Source organism: Parambassis ranga, chromosome 24 (assembly GCF_900634625.1).
Source record: "Parambassis ranga chromosome 24, fParRan2.1, whole genome shotgun sequence".
Classification (NCBI taxonomy): Eukaryota; Metazoa; Chordata; class Actinopteri; family Ambassidae; genus Parambassis; species Parambassis ranga.
In genome coordinates, this window is record NC_041043.1 from 11012768 (window position 1) to 11029414 (window position 16647).

Sequence of the window (16647 nt, forward strand, 5' to 3'; positions counted from 1 at the left end):
GTATTATAGAAAACAAGGTGGAACATGTATGGCTAGCACTTAAATGACCAAGATAAGAGCCTGGAAGTAAAGGTAATGAGAGGCCCCTTCTCAGAACACCTAAGGTTCAAATGATGAGTTGTAAGTGAGAGAGACAGTTTTGGGGGGGCTGCTCAGCCCGGTGAGCCCTCTGGGTGTAAGGAAAATAAAAGTGGAGTCAAGCTGTGTGAGCATTTTATGATGACTCTGCCGAAATGTGAAAGGAGTGACAGCATCAAGTGACTAACGATCACTAATATCCCACTCCTCATGAACAGGATATTAAAGCCAGGCATTAGATTTGTTGCTGATCATATCCATGCTGTGTCCACACCATTTATTATTGGACATCAGTCTTAATCACTGACTTTTTTGTCTGTGAAACTGATTTTATTTTAAAGAAAAATCTCCCTTTAAATTAAAATAAAGATGAAATTAATGTGAAAATGATCATCAACAGGACTGTTATTCATGTAAATTTTATTCTCTGAAGTCTTGCTACAGTCAGGACCTCTTTGTTTAATACAAACATAAAATAAAAGTATAAAAGTAAGCCAAACCATTTTCTCAGCCTGTCATTGTGATAAGTTTCAGCAGTGTAAGAGGCGTGGAGGTTATGGCCAGTGAGGCCAGCTCACCTAACCCCTCTGCTCGCTGCTCAATGAGGTCATCTATGACAGATCTGTGACCTTTACTGGTGTCAGTGAGTCTTCACACTCTGCTGAGAGTCAATAGCTCACAGAGATGACCTCTGATTAGACCACCTGTCTAAGGATTTAGAGCAGTAGACACAGATATTGTGACAAGCAGAACTGCTGTGTGGTACCTTTGTAATGACACTGATGCTATTTACACATCTTTGTACCTATTGACTGAGGTGGAAGCATAGAAAGTAGTAGTATTATACAGTAGAAACCTGAAGCGTGGAGTCTCTCCACTAATCCACCAGTGATGGAGAGCCTTGCGTAGGGGACCAGGTGTGTCTAATGACTATGAGGCTGCCGGAGGTGGACTGGTTGACAGCCCTTTGTTCTTGCTGTGAGTATGTGCAAACTTCCTGGGAATGGATGGAATCACTGCATTGTATGTGGTGGAAAGATGATGTCTGAGACCACCACCTCTGTTAAGGGAAGGTTTTTCCAGCTTAACATAGATGGCTACCCATTGACTCCTCTACTGTGATACCACTTTGTCTCTCTTGGTGGATAAGGGCAGATTCTACATAGGCTCTTTAGCCCATTTTAGGCTGGGTAACTTTGAATAGATATCAGTACAAAACAACACACTGACATCATAGCTGCAACTTTTGATATATTTATTTAATTTTTTGTTTTAAAGTTATAAAGCAAATAATTTGCTCTGCACTATATACACTGTACTTTGGCACAGATGGGGTGCTTTGTTTAAGAAGGTTCATTATGTGATTACGTAACTAGTCGTGAATTCTCTCCTTTTTACTGTAGATGAGCCCTGCAGCCTTCACTTCAGTAGTTTAAGTGAACTTGCTACACCACTGCTTATGTTGCAGTGAAGATTAGACCAAACTCCTCCACAGCACAAATCAGCTCAGCACAGACACAGCCAGTGTGAGCGAAGAGGAGGAGGAGGAAGAGCAGGAGGAGGAGGAGGAGGAGGAAAAGTCCTTTCAGATTTCACAGCTGATAACAGAAGTGAGCAAGCGTGGAGAGAAAGCCCGAATGTGTCCTATTCCTCACTGCGTCAGGACTGCAACACACAGCACAGTCACGACACAGGAGCCGCATCCAGGAAATTACGCATGGCCGCCCCGTACAGCTGGGATCCATATGAGACATAGGTCGCAGTGTGGGCTATCTGCACTTTATTGCCATAGATATTTTTCAAATGACAAACTCTTTCCAGTAACAGTAAGGCTGAACGCCGCACTCACTCAATGTTCAATAGACAGGTAACTGATAGAGATGTAATTGGAAAGTCTGCCTCAAATGAGCCAGCAAGGCACTCTCATAGGGCAATCATCAGGGGTCTCCTGCTAGTGCTGGCACCCTTGACATTATAGCGCTCAGTCTTATGGCGTGACCTTTCTTGGAACCTCTTTGGCTGATCTCTCATTTAGCTTTAATTACCCCACATGTGCGACATCAAAGATGCAGAGGTCACAAACAGTAAGTGAAATATACTTTATTCTTTGAAAAAAATGATTATTCAACATCTGGATTTTACCAGAAGTCCAAAAACTGCTGACAAAAAAAAACAAGGATTAGCTGAGAGGCTTTAAAAAGCAATTTATGTAACGCTAATATTCAATTTCCTGCCCTATAAATCAAAATTGTGTAATTATACAACGGCTGCCCAGTGAAGACACTTCCCACTGTTCATTCATCCACTGCCAACCATTAATGAACGCTTGCCGCATAATGGCTTTTCTGTTTAATTGCAACATAAACATGATTAACTCAAACTGGGATGCTAAGCAGGCAACTTCTCCCGACACAAACACACACTGATTATTTAAAGGATACCTAGACATTCAGATTTTTTTGTTCATCTGTGGGGAATTAAAAACCCCTCACAGCAGGGTCTGTTTCAAAGAATCAGTGGTGCTTTTTGAATGCTCAATGGCGAGGCCCATGCGGCATCCAGTAGCAGACTGACTCTGTACTATCTGTCTTTGTAGAGAGTGTACCAGTAAACCATCTTTACTGCCACCATCCTCCCCCCTCAGATGAAGCTGGCTTCACCCCAAATAACTTTACTTTAGTCCTTACATCTTCTTCTTATCTAAATAAAACAGGAGAAATGCAATATCAAAAAAAAAAGCAGGTGGGTGCACTGGCAGAGAGAGGAGCCCAATCTCCCATTATCTTCCCTGACGCTGCAAAAACACCTCCACTACACCTACTGCTGGATTCATGTCCCCAGAATACTGTTTGTTTTGATAAATAAAATCGTTTCGTGAGTGTCCAGATAAAAAAAAAATAAAAAAATTCAGCCCATTCCGGCACCAAACAGGTCCTTCACCATATACGGCCCCTCCAGCTCATAGCCCATCTTCCTGTAGTAGTTCCTTGTTCCAACACCTGCAGGATGAACCAGGCAGAGGACAACAAAGGCAACATTAACTTCTGACAACTGATAACCTCTGTACAGCACAAAGTTATTACATGCATTATTGGCCTATACAGCTTGCTACATGTTGAGTCGGTGCCCGTCGACAAAAGAGCGTGAACCAGTGCAAGAGAGAAGAAACAGGGTTCTTTTTAAACAACGCACAGCTGCCATCTGTTGATAAGTTAACTCTTCATGTTTGCAGGACAACTGTTTTTAATCTCTACGCTATGTTCCAAATCAGTATGCAAGTAACGTATCAGTAGGATTCAGTGTGATTTTTAGTTTTAAATGAAAGTTTTTGCTTCGTTTGTAACTCCTGTGTCTTTTTTTAATCAATGGGATTAGTCTCAGGCTTGTTAATTAGTCTGCCAGGTGATCTTAATTACACAGAAACAGTTCTTAAGGGGGTTGTTTAACATTATTAAGCAAGTCACAGATCTCTTGCACTATGGAGAGAAAAGAAGACCTTTCTGAAGCTGAAATAGTCCGAGGTCTTTAACAAGGCACAAAAACAGCTGATAAAACTGAAGAGGAATCAACAAACTGTGAAACTTTTATGTGTGATTCAGAGAGCAGCTATTGTAGCTTTCTAGTGTGCTCAGAAATACATGAAATACATGAGAGTGATTTTAAAAGGGTTCCATTTACAGATAATTGCCAAGTTACAGTGCATAGTCAAGATGGGTAGAGATCTGGATGTCACCCTGGTCCAACAAGAGTGTGATCCATTTAGAGTCCCTGGCTGACCATGTGACCATGTGTGAACCGTGCCTTCCAAAGTAAAATTATTTTTTATGAATGACAACGTGTCAGGTAGAAGGTAGAACATCTCATGGTGTGGCTGCCATCATCCCCTGATCTCAATGCTACTGAGAATCTATAGAGGATACCCGAGCGGCAATTCTGGCATCCTCAAATGTAATATAGGCTGAGATGTTTCAATGGAAGAGACAGTTTTTAATAAGAAAAAAGATATATAAATCATATATTATTGTGGAACTTGAATCTGTAAATATGTTTTTCTGATTTAAAGTGCATTTAGTGTTTTTTAAATGATCTCTTCATGTTTCAAGTTTCAGGTTTGAATTCTTTATAAGCTATTGATTGTTTACAGACTCAGTTTCTATAATAAAGTGAAACGTATTTTGAGGTTGTTTTTTTCCAAAATATTAAAAAAGCTGTCATCATCTTTGGTAGTTTTGTTTGTAATAAAATCCACATTACGCAGTAATTGCTGAGGGTGAAAACAAATCCTTAATCGTATTGACTGTTTAGGAAAAACAAATAAAAACAGCATGTGCATGATTCATTTAGAACAGCAGTGTAAAAGTATGGGATCATTTTCGAAAATGTTTCAATGTTCCCTGACACATACTGGTACAGCATCAGCTTTAAAGTCTATACTGTCTGAATATGTTTAAAAATAATGACTCAGGTGGTACAAGCGCTTGTCCACTAACCGGTTTGATCCCACCCTGGCTGCATGCCGATGTGTCCCATCAACACACTTAACCCTAACTTGCTCACAAGCGCTTTTGAGTACCTTTGAGTAGGTGGAAAAAGAGTGCTTTATAAATATACAAGTTTATTGCGTGTTCATTTTCTTCTTCTGCTGCTTCAGATTAAACACTGTGTATTTATTATGAAGAGTGATGATTCTTTTTTTTTTTTTACTGTGCCCTACATATGATAATTACTTACAAAACAGATACAGTCTGGGGTTGTTACCATCAGTAATCATGATTGTCACTGAATGAAGCAGGGCTTAAATGGATATATTCACATTTACAGAACATTTGAGGACAACTGCCTGCAGCTAACAATAGAATTTTTGTACTAACGCTTTTATTTTCAGGCAATACAAGGCCTCTATTTTGATGTCTGAGGAGAGAATAAATGACAGCTTACTGTGTTGTTTTGGTTCTCACCTGAGATAACTGCCAGTTTGCCAGACCCGTGTTCATCTCTGGCAATTCTCTCTGCCTCCTCCATCAACATCATACCAAAGCCCTGCACAGGTCAGAGATGAGATAAAGACAAAGCTTTTAGTCAAATCAGTAATCTTTCAAAAGAATTACTGTGTTGTCAACGCAGTTTGTGAGAGCAGGTGTGACAAACATCACATTCACAGCTGGCTCAGTGGGGCAGCTATTTAATATGTAGTCAGTATCTGTGTCTCTCTCTGTGTGTGTGTGTTGCAATTATATCAACCTGATGCTGGAACTTGCTGGGGTCCCGGCTGCTCACAGGGACCACGCTGCCGTACACATGCAGCTCGCGAACGATGGACACGCCTCCTTTTAGCTCTGGGCGGAAAGACTGCGGAGAGCAGCGACGTAGCCGCAGCAAGCCAATCAGAATGTCCTGCTCCGGGTCCTCGTAGGAAAGAAAAGTCTCCCATCCGCCGTTAGCCACGTAGTCCCTCCTCACCAGCTCCACCTGTGCACGCAAACGTGCTTGTTAACATCTGACAGCGGATCAGAGACGCCATCCTCTGTGGCGGTGAGTGTACAGGTTACCTGGTACGGTCTGACTTTGTGGTGGATCTCCTGAATGCCCACTTCTCTGGTTCTCACGTCTCGACACTGCACACAGACATTCAAAACATGTTACAAACTCAAGAGAGAATTTTAAAGTACGGCTGAAATACAAGTCAGTATTAAAGATGGATGAGGCGTGGAAGACACAGGAGGCACAGTGAGGTACAGGATGAAGAGCTTCTCAAGATAGACTATTTTAAAAAGAGTCCAATTAGAGGCTGACTTCTATTTAAAAACAAGGGGTGTGTGGGGGAGTCTTTCCCAGCTGTTCTTTTGTTCAAGGAGTGGTTGCAATGGTGCTGACTGTTACCATGGTAACTACTGGCGTGTCCAAATCAACCCTATCTGGAATCTTAAGGATTACAACTTTAAAAGGCGTTCTGTTTCAAGGACTATTTTCTAAAAGAGGAAAAAAAATATATATGATGAAATAAACTACAGTTTTCTACAAGAGTTCTCTTGGATTTATTTTTATCTTAAAGGAGGCAGACTTGTCTTTTGCCTGTTAAGCAACAGATATAGGAAGTTTCCATGTCGGCTGGAAAACGCTGTAGGAGAAAGTTGGTGGGAAACTAGGTCAAAATGTGGATGGTGTGAACTTCACGCAGCGTGAACACCACTGTTTCAATGGAAATGCAGCGCAGACATCAAATGCAACACAACTCAGAGATGGTTTCAACCACTTTATATGAAAATAAAGGTGCAGCCCTTAAAACAAGAGATTTTGCAGGGGGTTCTCCCCCACAGTGTTTTGTGATGGAAGCAGGTACAGGGTTTCCTGACTGCAGTCTTAAGTCTGCGACTCTGCTGCTTGTGGTCTGTGTTTTCAGGCTGGGTGGACTTCTGGTGAAGTAGTTCCTACTTTACAACATAAAGTCAATAATTGTGCTGGGTGTGAGAGGGAGGGTGCTGAATTCTGTGCCCCAACACTCCTCAGCTACACCTGAGAGGTTTGTTTTAATCTTTTCACAGAAATGAAAGAAATAAAAGAAAATGACTCTGACCATCTGCATCTATCTGTTGGCAGCCAACAGCACCTTTCTTGGATCGAATCCCAGCTGCAAAAGTCTATTAGCCTTCTTATTCAGAATAAGCTGACACAGAGTCTTTCAGGGTAATATAAAAAGGCATCACCTCAGTGCCCATGTCCTTCATCCTGGCGAGTGCCAGCTCTCTCAGGTTGCCATGCTCCACCCCAGAACTCACCAGTGGCATGGGGATGTCCCTAGTGGGTGAAAGACAGGTAAAATGACAGATAAATGATATGATTGACTGGGCTGTGACACCCCTTGTGGCTTAGGGGGGAGCAGTACAGTCAATGGGGTTTCATCACAGGCACATAGACATTGATGGGGATGGACTGTTACGTGCCAATCCACATCAAATTTGGTCACAAAAGTCGGAAAACATTTATGAACCTGTTTATCCAGAGTATTTGATCAGAGGTGTGCCTTATTTGTCTCTTGAAAGAATAAAATGCATCTTTCATAGTGGCCTCCAAATCACCTCCAATCACACTCTGTGACAGTGGACTGTTTAAATCGCTCACCTCTGCACCCGGTAAACTCGTGTCCACGGGGGCACCAGCGCCAGAATCCGAGCCACTAGGTCTACCAGAGAACTTGGTGTGTAGCTCTTGTACCGACCCGTCTTCCACAGCTCGTACAGACCTGTGCCTCGGATCACCAGCGTCGGGTACAGCTTCAAACCATCAGGCCTGAATGCTGGATTCTCAAAAAACTCCTGAAAAGAATGAGCAATAATTACATGGTTATGTTTCTGCAGTTTTTTCCATTTGCATAAATGCAAATACTTCTCATGTTTTCAAGATGTTCACATGGCTCCTGCTGCAGAAGTAAATGTAACCACTAAATGTAAAAAGTTACATTTGTTGAGACACAGAGCTTCTTTAAACAGAGGAACAAAGCTGTGTTAATAGAACGTTAAATGAAAGTGGATACCAAAAGCTATTTTTCTACTGCAAGAAAACAGAGTGCGAGGCAACAATGGGTCCGTTTGCAAACGCATCGACTTTTACCACGTAGAAGCAGACACACACTGAGCTTTTACAAAGCAGAGGACAACGCAACATTGCTCAGTTATTCAATTGCAGGAAGCAAATGTTGCAGTGTGGATCTGTGCAGTGAGGGGAATCAGTGTGATTTCCAGTCATTCTCCTCCCCTCTGCGTCGACTATCATGATCAAGACCGTGAAGATCTGGAATCGAGGCACATTCTCCAAAATAGGACACATTATCAGTATCTCATAATCTCCCTCTCGTCACAGCTCATAATCACACGAGGACACAACCCACATGGCCCTGCAGTAAACCTACAGGGAGGGAGGCGGGGGGAGGGAATCTGACAAATAACAATGCTTCAATACCAAAAACCAGAAAAAAAAGGAGTCTGGAAACTATTTCAGGATACAGCACCGGCTACCATTTTGGATCACATATCACAAACTCCTGTTTGGCTAGTGAAGAGGAACCCTGTTAAGGATGCCTCCCCTGGGAACGGGAGCATCTGTACACAAGAGATAAGTGAGAGAGGATCTCAGACTGTGAGGAAGTTGTAATCGAATTTCACTATCAGGGCAGCCATGATGGACACAAGGAGGATGCAAAGTTCTTCTGCTGCTGAAACCTCTGCTGGTTCTGTGTGGGTCTGTGATGCCGGCAGACAGGAGGACATCAGTGGGATGTGATCATTACAATACAGATAATAGCCGAAAGGGGAGCATGTTTGATTGAATGGGATGAATACAAAAAGAAAGGGGGGGAGGGGGGGCATCCCTGCTTCTTCAAGCTGGTACACTGTGCTGAGGAGCTCTGCAGCCTGAGCAGAATTATTATCACCAGCTTTCATGGATGGTCTTTCACATTAAAAATCCCTCAGCTGAAATCTCATCTGCTACTTGCATCATTTACATCCCTTCAGATTAAATCGGACACTGCAAGCTTTAAAAAAAAATAAAACGACAAAATGTACGAGCTGGAAATTTCATTCATGCTTTGTATCTATTATCTTTTGCTGCTTAATCCTTTTAAGGGTCAGAGAGAAGCTGGAGTCATAGTCCTGCAGGAAATATGGCTACAATTAACGTCACCCTGGGTTTTGTCTTTGTGGCTGAGTGGTTTTATATCTTCTGAGACTTCTATTCATTTTATGTATTTTTTTGAATCCTATAAACCTCAGAATATAGTGAAAGCTGCAGTCTGTGTGTTACATTTATGTGTTTACCAAACTTTCTGCAAAATGTGCATCATTATCCTTTAAACTGAGCGTCAGCGATTTAGCAAACATCCAGCAGACAATGAGCAACATTTTATTATCCAGCTCCTCAGGTAAATCTTTGTTGATTAATACCATTTTTTGGTAGCTAGTGGCTAACTGTAACTGCTATAAGCTGCTTGCTGTTAGTGATGAGCTTGTCACAGCTGTTCTACCTGAAACAACAATGAGAGAACCAAAGATCCATAAAGATGTGGCTGTAAAAAAAAAAACAGCTGAGGGGAAGAGCAGATAGATGATTCTCTGTGGGTTCGCTTCTACACGCTTCACATGAAAAGATGATGAAGACAAGAAGCCAAGAAGCTAATTTTAAATAGAAAACGACTGAGAAGACATTTTAAAAGCAATTTTTTGATACTTAATGCTCAATAAAACCACATGTTGTTTACACACCACACCTGTTCTGCTTCTTCGAGCATCAACACCATCAAGTATGGTGAAGTCTGGAATGCTGTGTAGACCACAATGCTCTCTGCATAAAGTGTTGTTGCAATGAATTTTATGAATTTCAGGGAATAAAAACTGAGATGCTTAGCTTGGTTCCTGGAGTGAAAGTGTTTAAGAACCTGCATAATTTTCATCCGCACACTAGCAGGAAGTGTGTCATGGAAGATTAGATATGATGAGGAGGAGCAAAGGGGAATCACACACAAGTTGTATAATCTAAGTGTCAGTGTGATAAGAAAAGAAGGGAGAGGGGGGGTGGTGGTGTGATTGGAAAACAGAGAGACAAGTGCATGGAGACAGATGACAGGGCAGAAAAAAAAAAGAAAGTATCAAAAGTGAAACGTTACGACTGAGGAGAGGAGAAGAATAAAGTGAGAGATAATGGAGTGGAGAAACAAACAACAAGACAGGAGAGGGAAAATATTGAGACTGCACACCAGGAGGAAAAAAAAAAAGACAACAGAGCCAGAGGAAGGCATTAAGTCTGGAGAGAGGACAAGTGACAGAGGAGATGCTACAGGAGAGGAAAGGAAGGACCAAACACACATTTAATCTGCTTCCTCTCACAGTGCCGACCTGCTGCTGCCCTCCATATTACCATCAGACACACATTCAGACGTAAGTGCCTCTGTAAACACACACACTCAGAGGTAATGTAACAGATCTGTGAGAAGACACAGCTGTATTTCCACAACTTAAATGAAGCACGCAGAGCTGCTGATGCTTCCACAAAGAACTGCATCAAACAAGCGGTGAAGACTTCTGAATGACTCACTGTTCTGCCAGCTAACGCACGCAGCAAAAGCTATTTAATTAATATGCAGAGAACTCAATATTACTAATAGTTCAGATGCAGTGAGTGACATATTTTCTCCAGAATCTCACCTGCATTAGTTTTTAATATTCGTTTTTTTCTTCACTGTATTTTATCATTCTAACAATAAAGCAAATTGCAGCCAGCTACAAACAGAGTCTTCATTTACGTCCTACAGCTAGACGTGTTGGGAGGGAGCGCTGTGATTCTGCACATCGATATTATAGCTGTGTTTCCAATCAGGGCCGTACGGTGAGCCTGCTGTTGAGTGACATCTGACAGGATGTTCTATTGAGTCACATCACAGTTGGCACTGTGAGTGACTGTCACAGCTTCTTCTGATGCTATTTTTAAAAAGCTACATGTAGGACTGAACCACTGGATGATTAGTGTTGACGTACACTTATGCCTAGCAAAATAGGAAGGTGTGATTACTAATGTCAGATACATTTTCTTTCTGTCACAGCACAACTTTGCAGTAAGCATTTGAGGAAAAACAAAAAGTGCCAAAAATGGAAATTCCTTGAAATCACCACGAGGTTGTCTCCAAAAGCGAGACACTCCAGATGAATGTTAAAATACCCAAGTTAACAAAGAGCAAACAGCTGTTTCTAAAGCTAATTCTAATTCCAAAACTAATTCTAATGAATAATTGCTCTTTAGGTAACTTATGGGAGACATCACAGTGATGGCTAAAACATGTCCACATGCCACCCTGCTATAGAGGAGAATTCAGTGACTTTGAACCCAACTTCTTTAATCAGTTCAATCAATAATAATCTCCTCCTCTTTCCTTATTTGGACATAGCTCTCTTCCAGTAACTATTATTAACAACCTCTTATTATTATTAGAGCTGTTTCATTTCCCCAACCTCACATCCTCCAAACTATATAAATACTGTGTAGAAATTATAAAAAAAATACAATGCTTACAATGAACTGCTCCACATCCCTCTCCATGCCCACATTCGGCAGGTCTGGCATCATGTGGGCGACCACTTTGAAACCAGCATCCTTTGCCAGTTGGAAAGACTCACACACAGCTCGCACCGTGTGGCCTCTGGAGAAAAACACACATAACACAGATTATAAGGTTAAAAACCTTTTATCCAACAATTTCTCATTTTCACACCATCACGCCTGCTGCTATCACATTATGGCAGATTTCTTATCTACATTTAGCCCCTCTGAGTCCTACTGACCTGTTGGTGTCGCGGGCCACGTCTTCATACACACTCTGGACTCCTATCTCCAGCCGGGTGCAGCCGTAGCCCAGCATGTCGCTGAGGTGTCGCTTCAGGCAATAGTCGGGCCGTGTCTCTATAGTGATTCCCACACATTTGGTATTACTGCGCTCCGAGTACCTGCAGAGCAAAACAATCTTAAGTCATTTCTATGGATGTTATCTCTGCTCATTATAGGCTTTTATCTTAAAATAAAACACCGTCTTAGCTTTTCTATTATAATGTATTTTTAATTTTACTATTTAGTCTCACTGAGAATGAATGGAAACATATTACCGGGATCATTTAGCAACATCAGTTTATGTGCTGTGTTCGCATGGCTCATTATTCAGACAGTTAACATTAACCTCACATTAAGGACACACTAATGCACTAAAGAAAGAAACAATGACTGCAACAAAAAAAATAAATTTATGAGACATTAACAAGTATTTTATGTGCATCACAGTACTCCAATTATTGTCAGTCATATGTTAGTATTGTAATGGGTTGCAATTTATTGTGTAGCAGGCAACTTAAACATGAATTAATGTCCAAATATACAGTATAAGCATGTAATTCTTTATGGTCTCACCTTCTCTTTGATGTATATAAACTGGTCTTTTCAATTTCCTGCCTAGTTTCTAGTAAATCATTGTTTGTGACCCTACTTACTCTGTATGGTTTCATTTTGGCCTTCAGTTCAAACTGCACAGAAAATGATGCAGAAAAAAAAACATACATTTCCAAGCTGGACTTATGTTTAGGGCTTACTCGGATGAGGCGGAGTCATCTTTTACATATGCAGCTATCAGCATGGGCATCTTTCGGTGCATTTACTGTAACTCTCCCATTAGAGTGCAACTCATCTACTATTCATCCAACAGGCCAGTCACCAAAGGTTTCACTGCACATGGCCATGAAAAGGTTGCAGATAAATAAAGCAATAACCCACTACATGAGGCATGTAGAGTGTGACTATAGGTGCTGCAGTATGTTCCCGTTCCTTCTGTAAATGTAATCTCAGACAGATGCATTGTTATCTTGCTTGAATCTGGCTCTGGTGCTTCTTCAAAACTTATTTGAGGCACTGATCGAAATTGCAAAAACAACACAAGTGACCGTACCGACTCATTTCATCTGAGCACACAGTAGCCAGCTGTCATTTTCTCCACTCCAGCTGTTCCAATGACCATTAGCTCCCCTCATGCCTGCTCATATTCCTTCTGATTCTGTATCTGCTGGCAATAAATGTCCATCTTTTACAGTCTGCTGGCTGATTTACACCAATTACAAGAGTTTATGCTCCAGAGAGGATGATCAGATTGTATGAGATGAATCAATAAAAAGTCTATTATCTCAGGCGATTATCTCAAGGCATCTCGCCGCTGTGATCAGGAGCAGGGTGTGTGTGGTAAGAGGCAGAGACGTGCGCATCACACACACACAACACAAGCACACAACCCAAATATCACACACACACACACATGAGAAGAGATAAGGGCTGTCCCCGGCTAAACCAAGTGCCTCCTCTTTCCCAAACTGAGCAGCAGCAACCACAATTACCTTAATCATAGCATCTTAACAAAGCATGCTGATAACAGAGCAAATCAGGCACACAAACACCTATAAATGAATACGCACACACACACACGCACATACACGCATACAGACAGACATATAACAGAAGAGACGCACAATCACACAAACTGGCCTCTTGGGTCTTATCAAACCTTAGGAAAGTAAATAGCTCCTGCTGACAAATAAGTCAGCGGGGGCCATTTCAGCACTGTGAAAAGGCCATTATTTTGTCCAATCGCCTGTGTGACGTCTCGAAGAAAAGCCTGGTTCTACTTCGACTTTGAACCTTCTCCAACTCATCGAAAAAAGTTATGGCTCATCGAAACCATGCAGACGTGTGCCCAATCTCATTCAAAGCTGCCCTAACTCGGTAAGCGAGAAATCAATGGAAGATACTTAAAAAGACTCACTGAGAGCGACCTCGCTTATTTTGGTCCTGGATAAATGGCTTCATTCAACAGCTGATTGTGTGGACTCATCACAGTCACAAATTTGAAGATGTCTTCAACAAATGACAAATATTGATGTTTACAAATTTTCACTATGACTAGGTTAAAGAAAAAAGCATTTTCACGAGAACAGTGTGTTAACAAATCAATACATTGACTTGTAGCCTACTTGATTGTAAACCTTCTTTTTATCTTTTAAGTTGCTGTCATTTTTATTTCATTTTATAGATATCTATCTATCTATCTATCTATCTATCTATCTATCTATCTATCTATCTATCTATCTATCTATCTATCGATATAGATAGATATATAGATATATATATATCTATATATATAGATACTTTATTGATCCCTGAGGGGAAATTCAGTATTCCTGTCCTTCAGAGGATAGCAGGCAAGATATTGAGCATAAGGGGAACTCAGTGAATACATTTGGGAGGGGAAATAATTTTTAGTAGACTAGCCCCCTCTAATGGACACAACTGCTATCCTACTGTGAAATGTAGAAACGTTTAGTTGTATTAAAAATAAATATAAGAAACATAAACATAATTTAAGGATTGCATGATGAAGAGATACTCACATTCTCATAGCAACCCCTTCTACCGCTATCCCTGTTAGTTTTACAATGTGCTGAGATCATTCATTTGTGCTGTTTTCTGCATCTTCTGCATGTTTACTGGAAGCTTGTCGTACCTACTGCAGTGCATCGTCTGATGCACTCTGACACACAGAAGGACACATACTGAATTCTTTGACTTGTTGAGTACCTGACGGCCTCGGCCACGTTGTTGGAGGTGTGTCCTGAAAGGGCGTCGTGCAGATTTCTGATGAAGTAGTCTCTGTAGTCCTCAGACAAGGCCATGAAGGTCCCGCCCATCACGATGAACTCCACCTTGTCCACACTATGACCCAGCTGCTTCAGCTGCAGAATGCACACAAGGTTTTATATAATTGTTAAAGTCCAGTTTGGTTGTCATTGATGGCAGTGAGAGGCACAGTGAAGCCTATTCCAGCATTCATAGGTTCTAACTCAGAGCAGCTAAGTGCAGTACAATAATCCTGCTCCCTAGAATAGCAGCTGTTACATATGATCTTGTAAAAATTCAAATTATACTTTAAACAGCTAGAGCATAAAAAACTGACTCCCAGCAGTTAAAACTCCATGAAAAAAAGATGAACACTGTGGCAAGGTGAAATTAACAGAGCAAATTTTTTTGCACAAAGTGCTTTAATGAATGACTATGGTGCAAAGTGGCTGTAAATTTAAATAATAGCATAATTAGGGTCAGGTCTGCAGTCGGGTAAAAGCCATGACACTCATTACAGCCAGACAAAATATAATACCACTGATCTATGCAAGTAAAAGCTGACTATGCACAGACACTGATTTGTGGAAATGGCTGTTTTAGTGAGATTTTAACCTTGTTAAATTGTATTTAATGTGACTTGAAACCTGGCAAAAGAATTTCCTCCAGGATTAATGAAGTTTTATCTTATCTTATCTTATCTTATCTTATCTTATAAGCTTGTAAATGAAAGCAGATTCTACATCTACTAAACAGGGGCTGATGTGCAAAACAAATATGACAGTTAGAGCAGAGTAATCACAAAGTGCCATTAAAAAGACATAAGTTGGTTATATTTAGGACACTGTAGCAAGTCACTGACCTGTTCAACTCGATGTCTGGTCTGAAGGTAGGGGTCATACCGTGCTCGGATGGCTCTCATGGAGGTCGGCTATCAGGGAGAGAGGAAGATTAGAATCATAAAAAGCACTGGATGCACAATGTGAAAATGATCAGAAAGCATGACTGGTAATCCAAAACAATGGCTGCTTTGTTTAGATACTTAGATGAAATAAAAGTACCTCATAGCCAGTATAGGACTGTGTGGAATACTCAAAATCAGAATCGGGTCCACCAGGACAGTAGCTGCCAGAGAAAAATTGGATTTATTATATAAACACACATTTGGTATACACTGTAAGCAATAAGATGTGAAAATAATACATTAACCAAGCAAAACTTACACACAGATGTTGCCTGTAAAACTGATGTGAGGACATCGATGTGGTTTGCACATCACAGCCACAACTGCTATCTGTGACAGAGAGACAAACAGTAAAAAATGATTTGTGTTGACGCTATTTCAAAAAAAAATTTAACTGATGTATCGTACAGAGCTCAACATCAGATCGGGCTACTTACTCCACTGGCAGTGCGAATAGGTTTGGCTTTGAGTTTGGGCACCAGAGCACGGCGATACTGTGGTGGAACAGCAGCAATGATATCCACCAATCGAGGCTGTGCTTCAAGACCATATTTAGCTGAGGTCTTTGTCTTTACTCTGGTTGAAAAAGAGAAGATCAGTCATGGCTAAAAACAAATACATAGCACACTCTGCTGTACAATGTCACATGTGTCATTTTGATTAAACGTATTGACACAACAAATCAAAATAACATTATTTAGTTACTTTTTGTAACTTTATGTGACTATGATGTATGCGGTCTTTTTCTAATATCAGCAGTGATTTAACGCTGTGCACAACACAGGAGCTCTAGTTCACAGGGAAATAACATGACTCAGAATAATGTGTCTGTAGAAGACTTGCTTGTTAAGATTAATGTCTTTGCCCTCCTCGTGTGCTTCAACCAGCTGTTTGATGACATCGGCGATGGTCATCATCATCAGCTCAGCTCTGCTGAGGTCACCTGACAAGGAGCAATAATCAATACAGTGAGACTGCTGCTTCAAAAAAGCTAGAGTTACAAGCTAGCTAGAAAACATTCGAGTCCAGTCCAGTTTGCAAACACCAACGGCAATTAATGCATCAACATTTCAGAATTAAATGTTTCACAACATATATTAGTAAATTACAATAATACGAAACTTTCTACACAGAGTCAAAACACTGTCAGCATGTTACGAGACGAAAGCAGTGTTGCGGTTAGCATTAGCAGCCTGACCGCTTCCAAAAGCTGTCTGAGGGGTTTTAAAGTCTTTGTCAAACACTCACTCTTTTTCTTTGGCTTCCCCATTTCTTCTCTGGGGCACACAAATCACTTTGAAACCGATGAATGTATATTAAAGTGGCTACAGCTGTCTTAAAATCCAGGAGCGCTGACAGAAATAGTAAACAAATCCACGTTTCGACCAAACACGGCATATGTCGTAAAGCAATCG

The 16647-nt window shown here is 41.0% G+C and overlaps 1 protein-coding gene across 1 annotated transcript; it reads right to left on the reverse strand.

Annotated features, from left to right (window-relative positions):
* Positions 1–1499: 1499 nt before the first annotated feature.
* Positions 1500–16626, reverse strand: elp3 (elongator acetyltransferase complex subunit 3). The gene is made up of 15 exons (XM_028398141.1): positions 16481–16626; positions 16076–16175; positions 15670–15808; positions 15492–15562; positions 15330–15393; positions 15131–15199; positions 14230–14384; positions 11406–11567; positions 11137–11263; positions 7198–7391; positions 6783–6873; positions 5628–5693; positions 5320–5547; positions 5037–5118; positions 1500–3077 (listed from the first exon to the last, which is right to left on the reverse strand). The coding sequence occupies exons 1-15, from the start codon at positions 16500–16502 to the stop codon at positions 2986–2988; spliced, it is 1662 nt and encodes a 553-aa protein (XP_028253942.1). The 5' UTR covers positions 16503–16626; the 3' UTR covers positions 1500–2985.
* Between the last annotated feature and the right edge of the window lie 21 nt (positions 16627–16647).